Below are 21838 nucleotides of genomic sequence, written 5' to 3' on the forward strand. Positions count from 1 at the left end.
CAGCGGATAGATGGGCAGAGGAGTTATTATGTGGAAACTTAGCCAAAGAATCAAGTCCAGAGGTGGTTGGATATATCTTTCAGGTTTGCTGGGCCATATGGAAAGCCAGGAATGAATGTGTTTTCAATGGGGTGTTGCCTGATCCAAAGAGAACAGTTGATATAGCTAAGAGAGCCAATTCTGATTATCTTCAAGTTGCGTTTGGGGAAAAAATACAACATACAACCAAGCCACACAGAGAAAGGAAATGGTCCCCTCCCCCTCATTCTTGTGTTAAATTCAATTGCGATGGAGCTTTTTCCTCTTCCCGCACCGAGGCTGCCTTTGGCTGTTTAGCCAGAGATAGCGGTGGAGGGATCCAATTTTACAGATCAGGTAGAATAGTGGCCTCTTCGGCGTTGGTCACAGAAGCATGGGCCCTCCGTATAGCTTGTGGACTGGCATTGGATATGGGTATTGATAATGCTGTGTTTGAATCGGATTGTCGAGTGCTAGTTGATTGCATGAATTGTAAGCTTGGTCAGGAGCTGTGGGAAATAGCTGCAATGGTGGCAGACATGAAGTTATGGGCAAGGCAGAAGAATTGGACGTTCAATTGGGTTTGCAGAGAACAAAACAAAGCAGCGCATTGGATAGCAGCTAGTTGTTTAGAGAAGAGATTTACTTGTTCCTTAGGTTGTATTCCTCCTGGGTTAGCATCCATTCTCTTGAAGGATTAACAATCTTAATGTTCTGTAATCGATATTTGACTTATCAAAAAAAAAAAACACGCAATCCGTCAAAATTTGCGGAAACGTAGTAAAACAAAATCACCTCTCATTTGCCTTCTTCATTGCTGCCCTTTTAGTTGTCGTTATCGTCATCGTCGTCGTGGCTGCCTTCATCGTCCTCGTCCTCGTCCTCTCTCTCTCTCTCTCAACGTCGTTCTGTGTGCAAAACGCCAAAATCAAGGGGAGTAATAAAATGGTGGTGGGAGAAAGTGGTGTAGAACGCGCCACGCGGTCAGGAGTAAAATTACAATTATACCCATCTGGCCTGGGCAATTTGTAAAATGCCCAAAATTAAAGGGTAAATTCGTCCCAAATTGAAAGTATGACCTCCGAAAAACTCCCCTTTATATAGGAGAGGAGAGGAGAGGAGATAGGAGGAGGATATATACACACTATCTCCACACAATCCAAAAACCAAACGAGATCATCCATTCATTGAAAAATGCCCATTTTCACTGCAACATTCGGGTCGGCCTTTCTCTCTCATCGCTTCGCAGGTAATAACAACCACCATTCTTCATCATTTTCAGGCACTGCTCTCACAAACCACCCTCCTTGTTTCAATTCTACGCCCATTAGAAGAAGAAGATACTCCTCCAGCTCGCCGCGCATTTCAAAGGTCTCGGTGTCCGGGGATGCCAAAACGCAAGGCGTCGAGCAGGCAGCCATGGTCACTCCAGACACGTCAGCCTCGCCTGAGAGTGTCATCACACAAAAAGGGGTGTGTTTTCATACGCTCTATCTCTCTGTTCTTTTTTTTCAAAATTACTTTACCAATTCTTTCAATGGGCGGTACAATCCGAACGGTTTTGTCATGACGATGTAAAGTTTATTCCTTGTGCGAAACTTTACTTTCTCCTTTCAGTCATGTTGACGGGGGATGTCTGAATAGGGCTGAAATTTGACCAATAGATGTATACTTTTTGAGAAGTAGATCCCTTGATGCCATTTCTCGGTCTGTTAATGTCAATTTATCCGATTCCAAATGGTGTGGATTTTGAATGTTGTTCTACAAACCTTTCTTTCCAAGTAAAAATTTACCTTTTCGTACTTTTTGATTGACTTAATATTAATTTTAAACACTTGCATTTTGATTATCTAGGTCCTTCCATTCAACTCAACTGGCGATATTTCACTTATTCTCATCAAATAACCATAAGTGATATTTACTGAATAAACTTTTATTGGTTTAAGCCATGCAATGTCACGTAGTGCTGAGGGAGCTTGTGCACAGTGCCATAAGAAGGCGACCGCCTAAGATGGCAGATGGCTCCGTATGGTGCCATTGGAAGGCGACCGCCTAAGATGGCACCTGTAGATCATTGTCTTCGACCCCGGCACGCTATGCAGGCCCGGTCCTTAGATTTACGAGGCCCTAGGCGAGATTTGAAAATGAGGCCTCTCATTTTATAGTATATTTATTATTTGTTCGATGGAAGAAATAAATTAGCCTTGTAGTTTGGTGGCAAAGCGTTTACACTCTCTTTGGAACCCTTAGGTCGTGAGTTCGACACTTATCTTCGTTTCAAAACCCATTTTTTGTACCGGAATCAAAATTTGAGTTAAAATATTGAAGGGGACAGGAATCGAACTCACGATCCTATGCTTCCTAAACAAGTGGCTTACCACCATGACACATTATTGTTGTTGAAAAGTAATTCACGTAGAAAATATTTAATATATAACGCTATTTGGGGGCCCAATTATCTGACCCAAAAGTGGAGGCCCTAGGTGGTCGCCTAGCGGTCTTGCGCCTAGGACCGGCCCTGACGCAATATTCACTCACTTCGCAGGCTCCTCTTGAGTCATGGGCAAACGTTTATGTCCTTCCAGACAGATGATTCTTGAGGTGCTTGAAGGAGATCTCTCTTGGACTAAATTTCATGATAGTGGAGCTTTTGCTTAAATCATTGTTCAACCAACCCATTGCAGGAAACATGCCTTCCTGCAAGGCATTAGGAGTTGGAACACATGCAGCTTGTTCCTAAGTCCTGACACGTTTCTATAATGTATGAGGTGACAATCATGATATGCCAGCACTCACGAGGTCGCCAGCACGACACGACAAGTATGAGGTGCCTAGAACGCACTAGGTTTGCCAAATGACAAGCAAGCAAGAGGTGGCCAGCATGAGATGGAAATGTGCTGGCTAGTGGGAGAGGTGCTATTTTCATTTGTGTGGTCCACATGAGCAGTTAGCTCTTTTCCTTAGCAACATTGCTTAAGAAGAAAAGGAAACATGAGGGTGGTTGGCTTCCACAGCTTTGCTCACAAACCCACTTTACAATTTCATACATTGGCATATGAGACATTATTGAGGTGGGTGTTAGATAGAAAATTAGGTATTTGAAGAAAGAGAACTTGGATAACCCAAAGAAAGAAGAAGAAGAGAGAAACGGGCTTCGGTTTATGAAAACACAGATTATGGTCTCTCTTTCTATCTTTATAGGTCCCACACTTATAATCCAACTTATTTAGATTATTTGCTTTAGAAAAGCTAATGAAGGGTGTTTGTTAGCAATTATGAATAATCACTTATTTGGCTTTTCAAGCTTATTTGATCCAAAAAAGCTAGATTCTTTTAAGCTCCAAGTGAAGCTTTTTTGCTTATTTTAAATTATTAGAACATGAATGGACAAAAGAATCCTAAAGTGAAAAAGTTGTTCTTACTCAAGTTTTAAGGACAATATAGACATTTCGTTTATAAAAAGCTATTTGACAGCTTATTCAAGCAAACAGGTTATACTTTTTTTACAACTTATAAAGAGCTATAACGAACACTTTTATAACTTATTTTAATTTGTTTAAGCGAATCATCAAAAAAACTAAAGTCTAAAAAGCTGAATTATAAGTGTTAGCAAACGGGGCCCATAATCTCTCCCTTTATCTCCATGGTAGGTCTGTTTTGCTGGTTTTCATCTTTTGGTCTGTTTAGCTGATCTGCAACTTACTCAAGCTTTACTGTGACTGTGGAGTTCCTTTGGCGTATTGAGAATTGGGGCGTGGTAGTTTGAATGAAAATGATTGCTACCTTTGGAGGTGGATGGAAGCAATAGTTGCCTTGGAGAATTGAGCTGGCGCTGTGGCTGCCATGTTACTTGAGAGAGAATCTTAAAAGTTTGTGACAATCTGATAGTTTTGAGCTGCGTAGAATACATGTCATTGTGATATTCAGAAATTGTTCTGTTTTGTAATATATGCATATAGTCTAATTCATACTATGTTCTAAGACTGTTAGTTGCCAATTTTGTTATGGTGGTGATTAAGGGTGGTTGGTTCTAGAGATGGGCACAATGGTAAAGTTAAGATTTATGAGCGTGTTTGGATGTGGAGATCGGTTGATGAGATTGGGTGTTGGGTAAGGGCATATTGATAACTAAAAATGTACGGAAGGTGGAATTGGCTAGTGATAACTAAGCTAGAGGGGATGTTAGTGCCATTTTGGAGACGTGAATGGGGATGTCCCGCACAAATAGTGTGATCCTGCATGAGTAACCATTCCTGAGAATAAGAAGTGCATTGGAATTTGCAGATGTTAAGACAGAATGAACAAAATCAACGTACCGAAATGTGACAGTTCGAGGATATTAACGGTTTTAATAAAACCAAATTTACTGTCTACTACTGATAAAGTTCCAAGGGGTTTCAAAGGTGCCTAAGCACCTCCTAATGATGATTGCAAATCAGAATCCACCTCAATAATGAAAAAATAATGAGGGTAAACTAGACTGACCTCCCCAATAAGGAGGCATAAGCTGTACAATTTGTTACTTCTTACCGTTGCGACCAGATGATAGCATTGCATTTTTTTTTTCTGTAATTGAGTATAATGCTAGGTGTAAAAACTTCTGAAAAAGTGCTCAAATAGCTTTCCCTTTTACTGCAACAGCAATACAGTTTCTGTAAATTTTCTTTTTGAAGTGGAGATGAATGCTCTGGATTGATTCTGCGATCTAACACTACCTCTCTACAAAGGGGTCTGCTGATTGGGAGGCAGCAAGGGCATATAGCGAAAAGGGATTACTCCATGAAGGCAGGATTGATGGCTTTAATGGAGGAGGGTTGCTGGTTCGGTTTTACTCGCTTGTTGGTTTTCTTCCTTATCCCCAGCTGAGCCCATATCATTCATGTAAAGGTACTAATTGTCGTCTTTCTAGCTCACATAGTATGTGTAAATTGCGCCCTTTAGTGTTCATCGCTAGTAACTGTGCCTTGTTGAACAACACGTTCATAAGCTTGTATTAACTCACCAGCCACAGGATGTTTAATGGTCCACAGAGCATATAGAATGAAATCGAATCTATTGATATGATTTTTGCTACTAGACTTTCTTCGCAAGGTTCATATTCTCTATTTTGCCTATCAAATTTTCGTAGTCGTCCTCTAGTTCTATGGTTGTCTCAATTTCGTCCCTTTATTCAATTGTCTCAATTTCGTCCCTGTAGTTTGTTTTACGTTCCAAATTGGTAAAATCGTTAACACCGTTAATGAAACTAATGGAAAAATATGATTAAAAAATTAAGTGCTCCAATTTTCAATCCGGTTGAACCGGTGCGAAGATCGAAGATCTTATTTTTCTTCTGATCATTTTATCTTAAATGGTCGTAATGGATTTTTGGCTCTAAGGCCATTCAATGAGCACCCTAAGAGAGCCCTAAAACTAAATAAGGAGTCTTCGGGTGCTTGTTGAAAGGCCTTAGAGCAAAAAAATTCATTACGACCATCTAGGGATAAAATGATAAAAAGAATAAGATCTTCGCACCGGTTCAATCGGATTGAAAATTGGAGCACTTAATTTTTTAATCATATTTTTCCGTTAGTTTCGTTAACGATTTTACCAATTTAAAATGTAAAACAAACTACAGGGACAAAATTGAGACAATTGAAACTAGAGGGACGAAATTGAGACAACCGTAAAACTAGAGGGACGACTACAAAAATTTGCCCTTTATTTTTTCTTCTATTTTATCATTGCATACTGTAATATTAATTGGAACTTAAAGGGAACACATTAATCTAATGACATTGAATTTCATGTTGGAGAATGTTTATTTAGGGTACAAGAGATGTTACCATAAAACGCTAGTACGTATGCCATTTACGTATTGGAGCCATATGTTCTGAAACAGGGTACAATTCCTTTCCTTCAAGATAAATTTCGTGATTCCAAACGATTCCACTGCTTTTCCTATTTATACCAAGAAAAATATGTCAATTTCAAGTTCTGTTAACAGATTACTGATTCATGCCTAATTTGTTTATATTGGTGCCAATGCAGTTGAATGTAGTGATGACCTTTTCGTAACAGGTAAAAGTTGTAGGACACACGTGTATGTTGTAAAGAGTAATGTATTTCATGGCCTAGCCATGAACTTCTGTGGTTTAGAGATGATAAGGTGTGTACCATAGAAAATTAGAGTTTCTGTATTCTTGTGTTGGTTACACTTACTTTCTTTTTCTTTTCTTTTTTGTGTGGTGTGGTTTCCTTTGTAGTTTTTTTTTTTTGTTTTTTATGGTTATGCCTTTATGGTGTTACATATTTTCTTGATAGTTACAAATAGGTGTGTATGTTACGCGTAGAAATGCTAGGAGTTGTGGTGGCTAATCTCGAAAGTGTATGTTGTTAGTTGCGAATCGTGGCTGGATGAAAAATGTAGTTTCATGTGTACCGTACGGCTTCCCTTCCTAATGCCGTGAACTTTGATTGCTAACGTAGTGCCATATCACTATGACACTATGTTCCATTTGATGCAGAGCCTAACAAATCCATCCAAGATATTGCGGAAGCTCTTAGAGGTTCAATTATTTCTGTGAAGGTATTTTCATGGTTCACATCATCAGTCTTATTTTTACTTTCTATTATGATGTCTCACATTGTGCACTTGGCATACTTTTGAAAACTTTCTTGAGTGAGCATTCAAGATCTTTATGAATCAGTAATAGACGGTGAATCTTTGTTTCCAACTTGAACTGAAATATGCAGAAATCGTACTGAAAGAAATAGGGGGCAGTTGTCAATTTCCAAGGGTAAGGAAGACTAATATCTATTAAAATTCAGGGACTGATTAGCAGCATAACTCCTAAAGGTTGGTATGCCCCGTGTTTGCTTAATCTGAAAGAATGATAGTATAATTCCTTGTCAAAAAACACTTGTCTCAGGTTTGCATTGTAGTTGTTGGTTCTTGAGCAGCTTCTTCGTCCTCTTTTTATTTAATTAGAACAAGTGGTTTGTTTGTGGCTCTCTCTCTCTCTCTCTCTCTCTCTCTCTCTCTCTCTCTCTCTCTCTCTCTCTCTCTTTTGGTGTGGTTATTATATCCTTTATGTAGTTCCTGTACCATCAAGGTTTTAAATATGCGGTCCTAATCATACTGAAACAAATTAATGGTTGGGATAAAGCCACGGAAAGGAGAATATGCAACTCTGCTGTATTTTGAGGAACAATGTCCTACTTTCAATAAAGAAAAAAGAGAGTAACCATATCTTGGATAGGTTAGAGGCGCAGCAAAATATCTTAGACTTTTAAGACAAAATAAATCTCGACATTTGGACCAACTTGTTCAAAGAATGCCTTCACTGCTATCTCATATTCAATGGAATAGCATACATCTAATGTTCATTTTAACATTATGTTTGTGATGGATATGAAAAGTGAGTGTATTTATATTTTTCAAAGAATTCCTTCGCTACTATCTCTTATTCAATGGAATAACATACATCTAATAATGCTCATTTTAACGTCATGTTTGAGATGGATACGAAAAGTGTGTGCATTTATTTTGGAAGAGACAAACACAGTACAATGACTCTTGCACCCTTACTCATACTAACGACTCTTACCACTATAGCTATTAATACTCCCCCTCAGGCTCGACTAAAAATATCACAAAGGAATTGCTTGTATCATAGCAACTCTAACCATGATTTAATCAACGGTTTGGTAAAGATATCAGCTAAATCTAGTGCCTGTGGACACAAAGGGGTAGCTATTACACCCCTATCAACATTTACTCTAACAAGATGACAATCAACCTCATCTGCTTAGTCATCTCATGGAAAATTGAATTAGACGCAATTGTTGCCTGATTTTCACCATATAGATTCATGGGCAATTGCGCCCCAAGCCCTATCTCTTTAAAAGAGGAGTGTACCCGTACAACTCTGGTCATGGCTCTGAACTTTGCTTCTGCATTAGACTAGTGCATCAAGCATCTGCTTCTTACTCTTCCAAGTGAAAACAAAACCATCAAGGAGCGTACAATGTAAATGGTTGGCTATCCTTGGCGAGATTGCGAATCCTCTCTTGTACCATGCAGAGTTTGCCTATCACATTTTCATGGAGCTCTAAGGCCCTAATCTGCGAAGGTTCTTATTTTTTAAGTACTTATTTCCCGCTTTACGAGATAGGTCATTCTCTCGCAATACATTACCTTTAATTCAAAAAAATAAGTACTTATTTGAAAAATAAGCACTTATTTCCCTTAGAGGAATGGGGCCTAAGTAGAATACCACATCAAACCACACCTCATCAAAATACCGCTTCTGGATGGAGAAAGCAATTGAAAAACCTTTTGTTATTTATTTATTTATTTTCTTGATCCCAAATAGTTTATACTGATGGGGATGGTCTTCCACTTTGAGGCTCTTTGCAAACCATGTTTTCTCTACTTCCACGGTTCCACCATCAGTAATCCTATAGGTCCCCCAAGTAATGGACATCTCGTATTAATTCACTCTACATCTACAATAGATCCCTGTGTATCTTTTTTGTTCTTATAAATGTTGACAAAGAATTTTGTGTTGGAGGATATTTCTCGAAGTAGTAGTCATAGTCATGCAATGACAAACTTTATGATAAGCCTTTGTCATTATTCACGGGTTATTTCATTGCATTTATTTTCTATCTGTGTGTGTATGTTTGTTATGTGTGGGAAGGGGTGTATGCATCATTGGATGAAAGCGAGCATGGAATTTTAATGATTGTAGGTCATCGTAGCTGACCAGGCAAACAAGAAATTGATATTCTCTGAAAAGGAAGCAATGTGGTCAAAGTTTTCTGGACAAGTCAATATTGGGGACCTTTTTGAGGGACGGGTTGGCTCCATCGAGGATTATGGTGCCTTTGTGCATTTACATTTCCCAGATGGTATTTATTATCTTTAAGAAGTTATTCTTTGTTGGGAAAATCTTAAAAACGCCCCTGAATTTTCAATGTAATGTCCCATAAATACGTTAACTTATAGAAACCTCAAAATAGGCACCTGAAGTTTTAAAAAAATTGTCATTTTGATTCCTAGTGTTACCACTCATCAAATAATTACTGATTCTGCTGGTATGCCATTAAATTAACTTAAGTGACCCCTTATGATCACAAAAATTGGCATTGCGGCACGATGGTTTGCCACATGTTTGATAAATAGCCCATTCCTATGTCCCAATCTTGACCCAAACCCAAATTTTCAGCTAAACACGTTCTCTCTATCTGTGTGTGTGTGTATGTGTACACACACTGACATAAATGTATATATGTACCCAGACATCAACTTTTGTGGACGAATTTAGTGGAAGAAGGCATCATGCTGGCCTTGTTGGTGCTGGTAATTTGTATCGGCAACTTCAATCCACCACATTGATGCTTTGAAACATTTTCAGAGTTCGATGACTCCTAATTGTCCTTTGCTCATAAATTGACTCTCACCTAAATCATCTTTCCCTTTTCAATTACTCAAATCTTCTCTTAGTCTCAAATGGTATGAGTTCTCTATTTAGGTGTTTGGTATTCTTGTGTCTAATCACCTCAACATACATACTTATCTATTATAGTGACAGAAAATGAGACATGGACAAGGCAAGTGAGTTGGAGAGATTCTTGTGTAACTTTGATTGCGATTGGTGGTGGACTATTGGTGGATTAATGACTGTTAAACTTTAAAGGTTGCGGATTAGAGCAAGATTGAACCTTAAACCATACCAAACCAAGCCTTAAGTCCCAATCAATTGGGATGGGCCACATGAATCCATTGTCTCCATTGAGTTCTGTCAAGGGCATTGGTTTCCATGATATCTAAGAATCTTGGGTCTTTTCGAACTACTACCTCTAAAATCAATGTTGGCCTACATCTCCCTTTAGTGCTCAATTCTATTGTAGTCATATCACTCCTAACTACCGCATCAACAATAGACATGTCCAAACCAACTTTATCTATTTTCTTTCATCTTATCTTCCATTGGCTTTCCATCCCACTAAGGTTTTCGTTTATTATTCTATCTCGCAAAGTCTTACCACATCCATCTCAACTTTCACATTTCAGCTACACTCATCTCACTAGTATGTTGTTTCTAAGTAGTTCAACACTATGTGCCATATAACATGGCTGGCTTATGGCGGTATGGTAGAATTTTCCCTTCAACATTGTGGGCATCCTGCTGTCACACAACACTCCCAAAGCACTTTGCCACGTGACACATCCATCTTGTACTCCATGCATCACATCCTTTGTAATCTCTCCATGCTTGCTAACAGTTGAGTCAATATACTTAATACGTACTTCCCAAAAAAAAAAGAAAGATAATACGCTCACGTCTTGGTAACTCTTGATGATGGAGGGTCACTGTGGCAACACTACCACTTTGACTACCATCAAACTTACATTCCATGTACTCCGTTTTACTCATACTAATCTGAATTCTTTTTTTCCCCAATGCTTTTCTCCAAGTTTCTAATTTAGCATTAACACCTCTTGCAGTTTCATCTACTAAGACAAAATCATCCGCAATAACATAAACCTCGGATAGCATGCTAAATTTGTCTTGTCAATTCATGCATAATTTAGGCAGGGAGGTAAGGACTGAAAGCAGATCCTTGATGTAACCCTATCATTATATGGAAATTTGCTTGGGATCTAATGGTACTGATAGCACCTTCAGCAAGTGGGTTCTTAATTGCGTATTGATGGTGGATTCTTGACTTTCTACCCATTCAGCAAGTGAGCTCTTCACCTCCATCAATTAGGCAAATGGGCAAACAAGAAATTCCATATTTGGTGCCGATCTAGGTGAGAGGGGATTTGATGGTGAGTTTTAGTGGAGTGGGATGGGAAATGGTCGTGGTGATGCTTGGAGAGAGGAACAAGAAAGGAGTTGTGTGGCTTAGGGTTGTGGTCATTGGTGAAGGTTGCTGATGATGGCGATGGTAAAGGTTGGCCAGTTGAGGAATCTTTAACAAATTTAGGTATCGAATTGAGATTTCCATTAATTCAGGTGTTTATGAGACATTTAAGTGTGTTTAGGGGTGTTTTTTAAATTTTCTCTTCTTTCTTTGATGGAATTATCTGTATCGTGAAAAGTTACGTGTTGCATTTACAAATGTTGTGCAGGTTCTTATTGTCTCACTGGTCTTGTACATATCTCAGAGGTGTCGTGGAATTTAGTTCAAGACATAAGAGACATCCTAAATGTTGATGACGAAGTGAGGGTCAAGGTTATTAGCATAGATAGGTGATTCACCATGCTCTTGCTGTATAGAATAGTTGCATGATTTAACATGCTCTTGATATTTTGAGGTGCACATGTTGTGTTGTGATATCCACTACCTAGTATATTGTTTCTAGTGCTAGATAATTGATGCATGATCCTCTGCAGATTATAAAAATTTCTTCATTAAGCGAAATGATCCACTGGATGTACATGCAAATCCTGCATTAGCATTGAAACTAGAGTTGAGCCATATGGACTGATTTCCTTTAGATTACGAACTCGTGAAAGAGATGAGATTGTACCTCATTAATTGTAGCAGAATCAGAGCCCATAATAATCATGTCATCAGCTTATAATAAGAGAAGAACTATTCTAGTAGAAATGCGACAAACAAAAAAATCTGAGTCATGGTTACTAGGTTGAAAACCAATTTGCAGAGCAACTGAGCATGTGTAAGGCCCAGAGGAGGGCGCATATACACTTCTTTAGACGCGACTTCTTAGTGAAAGAGAGACCATAGGCGCATTGTAACAATAGAGATCAAGGTGCGAACTGGGTGATCTTAGCCACAGGAGCAAAGGTCTCCTCATAATCAATCCCATATGCTTGGGCAAAGCCCTTTGAAACGAGGCGAACTTTATATCGCTCTAAAGAACCATCAGAATGAGTTTTGACTTTGTAAACCCATTTGCAACCAGTGATATTTTTACCATCCGGTATATGTTCCAAATCCCAAGTTTGAGTTTTAGCAAGAGCAGTGAGTTTGTCATTCATGGCATGGACCCAATAAGGATCACTACAAGCTTCTTTATATGACCTACTTTCAACATAAGTGTGGTTAGTGATAGTTTTGCAAAATCTTTCAACGTATGTTTATTGCAATAATCTCATTAGAAGATGTACAAGAGATTAAATAGATAAAACCCTAAGAAACCATAATAAGCAAAAAGACTAAGCTACCCTTAAAATAATATAGAATAACAAACGCATACAAAACCCTAAAAATACATTCACAGTTACGAGAGAAAAGAGCAGAAGGTAGAAGAAAAGTAAGTTTTAGTAAAGCCAAATCTTATCGGAAGGTGATGTTCACAGACTGGATACCGGGGATCAGACAAACCAGGGTCCAAACAGGCAGGTTGAGTAGTAGTAGAACTGGGAGGCGGTGTAAAAGAAGCTGCATTGTGGCGAGAGTATGCGTACTGAAAGGGTGGAAGGAGGGTAGAATGAGAGGGAGCAGAAGACGGCATGAAGATCAGATACTTCGAGAGTAGTAACGTACTTCTCTGAAGGCAAATTTGTAGGAAATGGACCAATAAGAACCAAACCTTCCTTAGCTACATATGTTGAGAGGTAAAATATCTTATTCAGTCTTAAATTTAAAAAGATGGATCTAGATAAACATAAAAGAACAAAGTAAGTGTATATACTACGGAAACTAATTTCCGTGTGATCATTTCATCTGAACGATCATACGTTGAGTGCAACTGTTGTTTTAGGCACATGTCACTGTGTTTAGGAAGATGTAGAAGTGTGTTATTCGTCAACCACCTGTGCCTTGCACAAGCACCATCCAAACTAGTATTACCTGGTGCCAGGGATTTGGTTGAAAGCAGGGATTGGGAAAGAGTTGCAGATAAAGAGGTAATAGGGATGCTGGATGTCTCACTTTAGTTAAGCCAGGGTGTGTGCGTATCCAAATTGAAGTACTGGAGGCGTAAGTGAAAGTTCAGGTTTTTTTAATGTAAGTAAAGTTCCAATCCTAAGTTCATAATTTATCTATTGTTTTTGCTGTATCATGCATCCATATGCATACTTTACGATGCCCCAATGTTGTACCTATAGCTGTGCTTCATACTTCATAGACACTACATTATTATGTTTCAAAGGTGAATCTATGTATGGGCCAACTTACCAACCCGGGTGTATTGGGAAAGATTTAGACACAGGCAGAAAATTGACTATGCTGATTATACACTAAGATTTCACTATCACTGTGGAGTGGGGACTATAAAGCAAAGATACGGACACTTGACATGAATACGACACAGGCACTTTTTTTTTATCGGCAGATGACACAGGCACTTACATACGTCACTTTTTCAAAAATTAGGAAACAGACAAGTTGGAGACACGTTGAATAGGAATAGGTATATATTTATGCGAATATTATATATATATAGCAAAAATTGATCCACATTGAATCAGGAATCCAAAACACAATTTTATCGTTCGGAAGATATGAAAGAACAACCACTAAAAGGAACCAAACATCCATGGCAATTTTGATCCAAACTTACTTTATTGAAATTGTGTTCACCCTCCTAATGTGCCCGTAACGTGGCCTCACTATGTCCTTAAAATGAATGTAATGAAAGTAATTGGACAAATATTTTCCCATGTGTGATACATAGCCAGAACTTGTCTATGGCAGACTGTAAGGCACGGATATGTGAACCTGGTCTGAGCTTCTTGGACTATGGGAAGCACACATTTTATAGAAGATGCAGATTAGCAGTTTCTTCTCAGACAATCTACTCCATATATGGTACGAGTTGCATCTATGTTGGTTGCTTGCAAGTTGATACCAGTGGAGATGATTTCTGGTTTTGCTGCTGTCCTGATCTTTTGTTAGGAAGAGTCCTGTTACGCGGGAATAAAAGCTTCAGATTTTATTTGTGCATGCTATTCCCCTTCTTGGTTGATATATGTGTATAACTGTCATATGTTTAAGAGAGCGTGTTAGAGAAGAAATAATTCATTAGCTTTCACTCATTAATCACTAACCTCCTTTGGATTTTTATTCTGCAATCGTAATTCTCACATTATGTATATCAACTATAAGTTTGCACTTTTCTGATCGCAACAAATTTACTGCTGCTGCTTTTTCCCTTTTGGTATAGCTTTTCCGTACATGATATAAATGACTCTTTCACTGTATCAAAAGCAAGGGCCTTGAGTCGAGAACTTACTGCAGGGAAAAATCAAGACTTGCGCTGTCAATCAAACAACTGGAAGAAGATCCACTGCTAGAAACTCTGGAGAATGTAATTCCTCAGGTGTGAGAAGGGCTTGAATCTTGCATGCACTTTTGGTAATTTATATGGTGCACTTGTCACTTAAATCAAATAATTCAGTTAGTGATGATGACTACCAGGATGGTTCTGCCGACCCTACATTTTCAGGCGCAAGTAATCCATATAGTATTGAACCCCTTCCTGGGCTTGAAACAGTGTTGGACGAGCTACGACAGGAAGAGGGGTATGATTTGCATTTATTGTTGAGGAATGGAATTCATAATATATTTTTACATTGTGAACTTGAAAATATGGAGCGTTTCATAAGACAGCTACTAATCTTATTTTTTGTTGGGAGGTTAAGTTACCATAATAACATGATGTGCATTTACTTTCCTCAGGCCATCCTCTCAATTGATTCCCCACAAATTTTTCATGTCTGATATTTCTTTTCTAATGCTCTCCGGTTTAGTGAAATGAGCTTTGAAATAGCTTCCACTATGAATATCGATCTCAGAAATTTCTGCATAAACTTGAGACTTGAGAGGAATATTTGAAGGTGGTACAATTTGAAACTTCTGGCGAATTGGGTGGATGTGTCTTCTCTTCTTTAAAGAGGGATGCTATAGATACACGCAGTCCTGGACATCATGCTTGACACTAGAACTTTTCAAACTATGGCTTATCCATAAAGTCTCTTAGGGGAGGTTCCGCTTTAACTTGTTTAATGTACCAGTGCTGGATCCCATCTCTGGTTCTTTACACGAATATCAGAATCTGCGACGCGCAAGATTCATTTGGTAGAACATCATCTCATCTTATTACCTCATTCTTAGTTTGTTGTTTGATGCTTATTTTGGCATATTATTGTTTGCTGGTCCAGTATAAGTGATGTAAGAATCAGTAGGCAAGGATTTGAGAAACGGGTAGTTTCGCCAGATCTGCAACTGTGGCTTTCAAATGTAAGTTTCTTGTCTTTGAATTCGTGCAACATACTGGTTATAGTGGCGATTTCTGTTAACCTGTTAACCACATGAAACCACCACAGGCGCCACCTATTGATAAAAAGTTCACTCTCCTTGCCCGTGCTGGAAGAGAGGTGTTTTTTTTACTCTCTCTCTCTCTCTCTCTCTCTCTCTCTCTCTCTCTCTCTCTCTCTCGTTATTCAGGTGCAGATGATATTGGGAAATTATCTTTTGTGGTTCAGGTACAGATGATACAACTGACAACATCACTTGATCAAGAAGGAATTAAAAGGGCATTACAGCGCGCACTGGAACGCATCCCATGAGTTGGATTAAGGTTCCATTCTTCCACGTCTAAGATGGAAGTGAATGAAGTAAACAAAACACATATTTGCTCCTTCCAGCGGTTACATTTCTCAGTAGTGGAACTACAGTAAAGAAGCTGAATGCATCATAGACACGGGCAGTTTACTTGTGTGTTGTGTTAATAGAAACTGCATAATCCTGCTGCCACTATGGTGAATAAGTTTGTTTAGGAGTTTCTGTTTATGTATAAAGTTTTGTTTGCTCTTTTGTGTTATTAGTGATAATGATGAGTTTGATTATGAGTTTGGTACTTAAGGAGAATTCTGAATTCATGCCAAAAAAATGAATTTTCCAAAATTTTGGGTGGAGTTGGTAGTTAATTTGTGCCATGAGGATGGTTGCAGGAGCCAGGGGGATCAGTTAGTCCGTGGTAGGGGTAGTGCATAATGTACTATGGCATCTAGAAGCTCAGTTTTTGTATGGCTGGCTAAGTTTATTGGTTGAGGAAGTTAGAGGTGCGGACATCTTTCGGAAGTAAGGTGAGCACATGCACAAGTGTGAGCCATAAAATGTTCAGAGCGAGCTCAAATAAGAGATGTTTCAAGTATCTATTTAGATTCTGATAGTAAACGATAGCAACAAACAAACAAGCTTTGCTTTGATTGCTGATCTTTATTTCCCTAACATATTTTCTACTCGTTGAAAACTTGAAATCTAAGCGGAATATGGAATAACGCCGAAAGGAAAAAATAGTACTCCCTCCGTTCCTTTTTAAGTATCTTGCTTCGTAACTCCATCTTATTAAAAAGACATCATCATTACACCTTTCACATCAATTTTTTCCTCCACTTTCTCTACTTACCCATTATCATTACATTTTTACTCACTAACTTTTCAAAATAAAATTTACTTTTAGGGACAAAAAAGACAATACACCAACTTTTACCCCTCTAACTTTACAAAATGGACACTTATTAAGGGACAGCCCAAAATGGAATACTGGACACAAAAAAAGGAACGGAGGGAGTATTGATGTTCTCCACTCCAAAAATTGGTGACTTAGAATTGCATATTATGGGACAATTCTCCAATACATATGCTACATAATAGGAGTTAAAACTGGAATTTCAGCCTTAAGAACTATAGATTGAACTTTCACACATCATTCGAACTTCGAAAATTAACGAAATTTTGTTTTACATAATTTCATACTTGTTCGATGTGGATGTTGTTCAATAAATTTCTTTAGTTCTTCCAAACATGGAAGTCTGAAACTTATTTTGGTATTTTTAATTTTTTGTAACTTTTTGTCGTAATTTTTGGCATTAATCGTTCGCCTCGACAAGAATAATCGGAAAAGTATGAAAATATGAACCGATGTTGAAAAGATTCAAATAAAATGGCACTTGCTAAATTTTTTTTTGGCTTTTGGTCATAATTTTGTACTTCTTAGACTCATTTTGTCAAGACAAATGATTAATTCAAAAAATATAATGTAAATCTAACAAAATTATAAAAAAAAGAACAAAACACACATAATAAAAAAATAATTAAGTCTACAAGAACGCAGCCTTATATCAAGAACATATATGTAACATAGAAATTTTGACATTTTAATTTCTCAAAAAAACAAAATATAACGCCGGCAACCACCCTTCTAACTCGCGACTATGATTTACTTTTATCTAATTTTTATTTAAATAGCACAATTTGATGATAATCAATTTTCAAAATTTCTAAAATAGTGCAATGCACCCTTTGTAATGCGCACTCTTAAAATGTGCCATATGGTCGACTGGATCTAGTAGCCTGCCACATAAGTTGCTTAGCATGTTGTAGGGTGTCAAATGAAGCACATTATGATAATGCGCAGTAAATAGAACGCAATTTTTGCTTTTTGTATAAATGAAGTACATTATGGTAGTGTGCAATACTTAGAATGCATTATTAAAATGTGTCCTTGTGCGCGGTAATGCAAACAGTGGTTTGGTGCTTCGTCCGTCGATATATCAAAATATATGATCACCCCAAGTGTAGAACTAAAACGTGACTTGAAGCATAATAATCCAGAAGTCCGGAATCGTACTCAAGAGAATATCGTCATGACTCGATTGGATTTGTAGAAGTAAGATTCGCAGCCTTGAGACAGCCAACTTTAGGAATGATTTGAAACGGATAAAATGTGCGCTAAAAGTGTATTTTGAAAACGATTTAAACTAAGCGGCCAGGTCTAGGGGATTTCAACACCCACAACTCGAATCAATCAGCTGTCTTTCAAATTACTCGGGTTGAGATACGAGTCAGCGATTTTTCAACCCGGAAGATTCATCATGAAGCCCATTTACTAGAAAAGGAGTCGAAACACCAAGAGATTTCTAGTATTCATCAAGCAAATACAAGGGATGGCATAGCTCTAAGCATCGATGCGAGGCAAGTAGGATCACTCTTGCCTACGCATGATCAAAAAGGTTAACATGCCAAGATTTGATAGACAAACACGAACTACCCTGATTTTCCAACTAAACATAAAGATTTATTGAGAGAAAAACATGATCAACCCAAGTCATGGAGTGCTAATTACCCCATGACCACGCCTAATTAACTACTCACTCATGCTAGAAATTGAATCAGCAAGGCTAATTATTGAAAACATGATGGAATTCTAATTAAACTAGAGATTAAGATAGATCAAGAGTGTAGCTACAACTTTAATGAAGAGTAAAATAACAAACTAAAACTAATTAAGGGAGAAAAATGCAGAATTAACTAAGAACACCACGAACAATGAAGAACAAGCAGGACTAAGCAACAAGTAATGGAAAATCCTATTCTAGATCTCAAAAGTGCTCCTCTTGGATATTGTGACATAATGAGGTTTATATACTAGCCCTTATTTGCGCACAAAATATCCCAAAAACGCCCGAAAAATCCGCTGTGAATGTCTTCAGTATCAATACAAGGGTTTCTTGTATTGATACTGGATAGCTTTGAGACAAATCCACTAGGTCGCCGTACTGAACTGGTATCGATATAGCAAAACGCTGTATCGATACCCAATTGCAAATGTCATTTCCTAGTTTCTCTGTTTCAACTGGGTATCGATACGAAAGAACGTCATATCGATACCGCCTTCGAATTTTTGGGCTCTTCAGCTTCCGGCCCTCAGCTTGGCTTTCAAAGGTCTTGGCCACTCGTCGAGTCTTCAACACTTTGTTCTTGGGCCCCCGTGGCTCCATTTCTTGATCATCTTGAGTCTTGGACACCTCCGGCTCGCTTTAAGCTTTAGAACCCTCTTATTGAGTGGTTTTCCTACAAAATGGAATTAACATACCTTATGCGCAATATCAAATAAAAAGCTAAATTAACTAAACATAAAGTGGTAAAACTAAGCACTTAAGCACAAATAATAAGCATTATTGGGTGCTTATCATTTGGTTAGGCATCGTACACAAGCAACTCCAAACGGCATGTATGGCTTGCACAGAAGGACGTAAATGTTAATGGAATCACAATCATGCCATAAAAACTAGGCTGTTGAACACATGGAGTGGTAGTTAAACTTAAAGTAGGCTTATAGCCTTGATTAGTGGGCCCTAAGTTGAAAAGGTCAGCCTGAAGTGGGTTGTGTTGCTAGAAAGTGTTACCGCGTTACCCCTTGAGAACTGTGAGCATTAGGAGAAAAATGTTGCATATGCCCCACCTAACTGCATTGATGTCAAACTCATGGTCCTCTATTCTGATTCTGCCTCCTAAGTAGGCATTCGGGCTTTTTGATGTCTAGGCACAATGAAAGCAAAGGAAATTCCAAAATTGACCTCCCTAAAGAGATAATAGATTGTACTGGCCTAACTGGCTAACAACCGTAACCTATAATCGTAGTTTCCCTGCCTCGGTTTGCTTAGCACATTGGGCACCACCCTCAACTGCCATGGCACAGTCAAAGCTTTAGAGTACTTCTTACAACGGTGGCCAACAATACCTTTGAGGATATGCAAACTAAGACCCCATTCAAATCACCTCCACTTCAAAGTTCTCTTTAGTAATTGTCTCAAGTGCAACACGGGATAGCGTTGTTAATCTCGCCTCACACTTCATCACTATAGAGGTTCCTTGGGTCAATTTTAAAAATTCGGTATGTCTTGAACTACAAATCCAATACGATATAGGCAATTGTATAAATTGGTACTGGAAGTGTATAAATTGAAGCTAAGACATAAATGTGTCTAGGTAGATATGTATATATATGTGTGTGAGGGTATTTGTGAAATTATGATGTGGTTTGGTTTTGGTGTGGATATCACACAAAACCGAAACCAAAACCAGAACCTAACCAGTCAATTTGACGAAATTATAAACCAAAATCAAAACCATTGTTAAAAATTAGTGCAAATTTTTGTTCCCGGTGAAAATGGATTCGCACCAAGCGATTCGGGGAACCAACGGTTTCGACGAGACTATCATCCTTGTATGAACAAAATTAAGGGATGCAAATACTTAGTATTTACCTTTGACCTTTTTTTTTTGATTATCACATTTCATTGAAAAGGCACAAACCAATTATAGAACTAAAAGGGGCATACCCCAGTAAAATCAAATCCCCCTATAAAACATTCTGGGGCCAAGAAAGAAACAAAGCAAACAACAACCTATCTAAGGTATATCAACCTTTTACACCGAGAAAACGCTTTCTGGAAGCCTCTAGCTTGCGCCCAATGATTTGTTCAAAGATGATTTCTTAACTCTTCTTCTAGAACACAAGAAATCTCTAACAGAGTTAACAATATTGAGGGAGACAACATCAACCTGTGTAGTTAGATTTTGGAATACTCGAATGTTTCTTTCCCTCCAGATGCCATACACAGTAGCTGCGCGCATACTTGATCGGATCAAATTCCTAAAATCCTTGGTTTTCACATTCCAAACAAACCATTCCATAATATTTGCTCGAGTATCAGGTATACCAAGTATGGAGGTTGTCCCCAAAACAGGGTGCTAAACTATAGAAGAAAATGAGCATTGGAAAAAAAATAGATGGTGATGGGTTTTCCTAGCATTCTTACACAGTACACACATATCATCCATCTGCATTCCCCAACTCACTAATCTATCCTTAGTGTTCATCTTATTCTGAACTGCTTCGTTTGCTCCGATATAAGAGATAACGCCCCAAGCGTAGGGCCTAATATGTCAGTTGAAGTATGATAATCCGGAAATCCGGGATCGTACCCATGAGAATAATTAATACGGCTTTGCTGGATTTGTAGATGCAAGTAAGGGCTTTCGGCTTTTAGACAGCCAACTCGGTTTTACGTGCGTAGTGGAAATTAAAAGGGCTAAATTGAAAAGCTAATAAACTAAGATAAAAGACAGGTTAGGTCTAGGAATTACTAACACTCACGACTCAAGTTAAAATTGCATTTCTTACCCAAATACGCAATTTAGGATACACAATTAATGTTCCCGAATCGAAAAATAGAATGGTTCGATCACCAAGTTAGCTCTAGAATTTATTTAGCAAATGCCTCGTGCGTCAGAGCTCCAAGTATCATGTGTGGTAGGTAGGCGATGCTCCTACCTACACAGGATCAAGGAGATTAACACCTTAACGATTTGACAAATAAATTCGAACCCCACATCAATGATCGAAACCAAAGGTTTAAACTTTATGGTGAAAAACACAATTCTACTTGAGCCATGAGGTGCTAATCACCCCATGACCTAACCTTGGGAAACTACTCACCCATATCTATTGAGATAGGAGCAAGTGAAAATCTACTTAACATAATGAAATAACAAGACTTGAAATAAACTAGAGATTAAGATAGATCGGGAGTAAAGCGACAACTTTAATTAATGCGACAATATCAAATTCTACAAACTAAAGGCAGAAATTAAAATATTCAAAGCTCAAAATGAAGAACACTCAAGAACAATTTGAATTGCAATGAAATCTAATCTTAGATCTAGAAATTTTTACTACTTAATCTATTCTACTTGTTTGTACAAAATGATGTCACACGCTTTTATACTCCGGGGATCCACGCGCAGAATATACTGTGAGATGCTCTAAAGATTCGCCCTTAAGGCCCTCGGCATCGATGGCAGCAGGCTTAAGCTACGTTGCTAAGGGACTCGGCATCGATGTAAAGACATACATCCCATCGATGCCGAGGCTGGTAAGGAGCTGGGGTGCTAAGGGGCTCGGCATCGATGTAAAGCCATACATCCCATCGATGCCGAGGCTGTTATCTTAGCGATTTGGCCTGCCTCGCCTTGCCTGCTCTTGCCTTGGTCTTGCCTTGGCAAT

The 21838-nt window shown here is 38.3% G+C and overlaps 1 protein-coding gene across 2 annotated transcripts; it reads left to right on the top strand.

The window, feature by feature from the left end:
- Positions 1–1128: 1128 nt before the first annotated feature.
- Positions 1129–15894, top strand: LOC131299485 (uncharacterized). 2 transcript variants are annotated; one of them, XM_058325042.1, is made up of 10 exons: positions 1129–1491; positions 4746–4905; positions 6525–6586; positions 8754–8913; positions 11144–11264; positions 14221–14302; positions 14401–14504; positions 15144–15222; positions 15309–15359; positions 15468–15894. In XM_058325042.1, exons 1-10 carry the CDS (start codon positions 1213–1215, stop codon positions 15549–15551), a joined length of 1182 nt encoding a protein of 393 aa, XP_058181025.1. In that variant the 5' UTR covers positions 1129–1212; the 3' UTR covers positions 15552–15894. The 2 variants fall into 2 exon arrangements, 1 of the variants encoding a protein (XP_058181025.1); XR_009190794.1 differs by lacking the exon at positions 15468–15894 and having other exon boundaries at positions 14381–14504; positions 15309–15364.
- Positions 15895–21838: the final 5944 nt, after the last annotated feature.

This window comes from Rhododendron vialii, chromosome 9a (genome assembly GCF_030253575.1).
Source record: "Rhododendron vialii isolate Sample 1 chromosome 9a, ASM3025357v1".
NCBI classification, from domain to species: domain Eukaryota; kingdom Viridiplantae; phylum Streptophyta; class Magnoliopsida; order Ericales; family Ericaceae; genus Rhododendron; species Rhododendron vialii.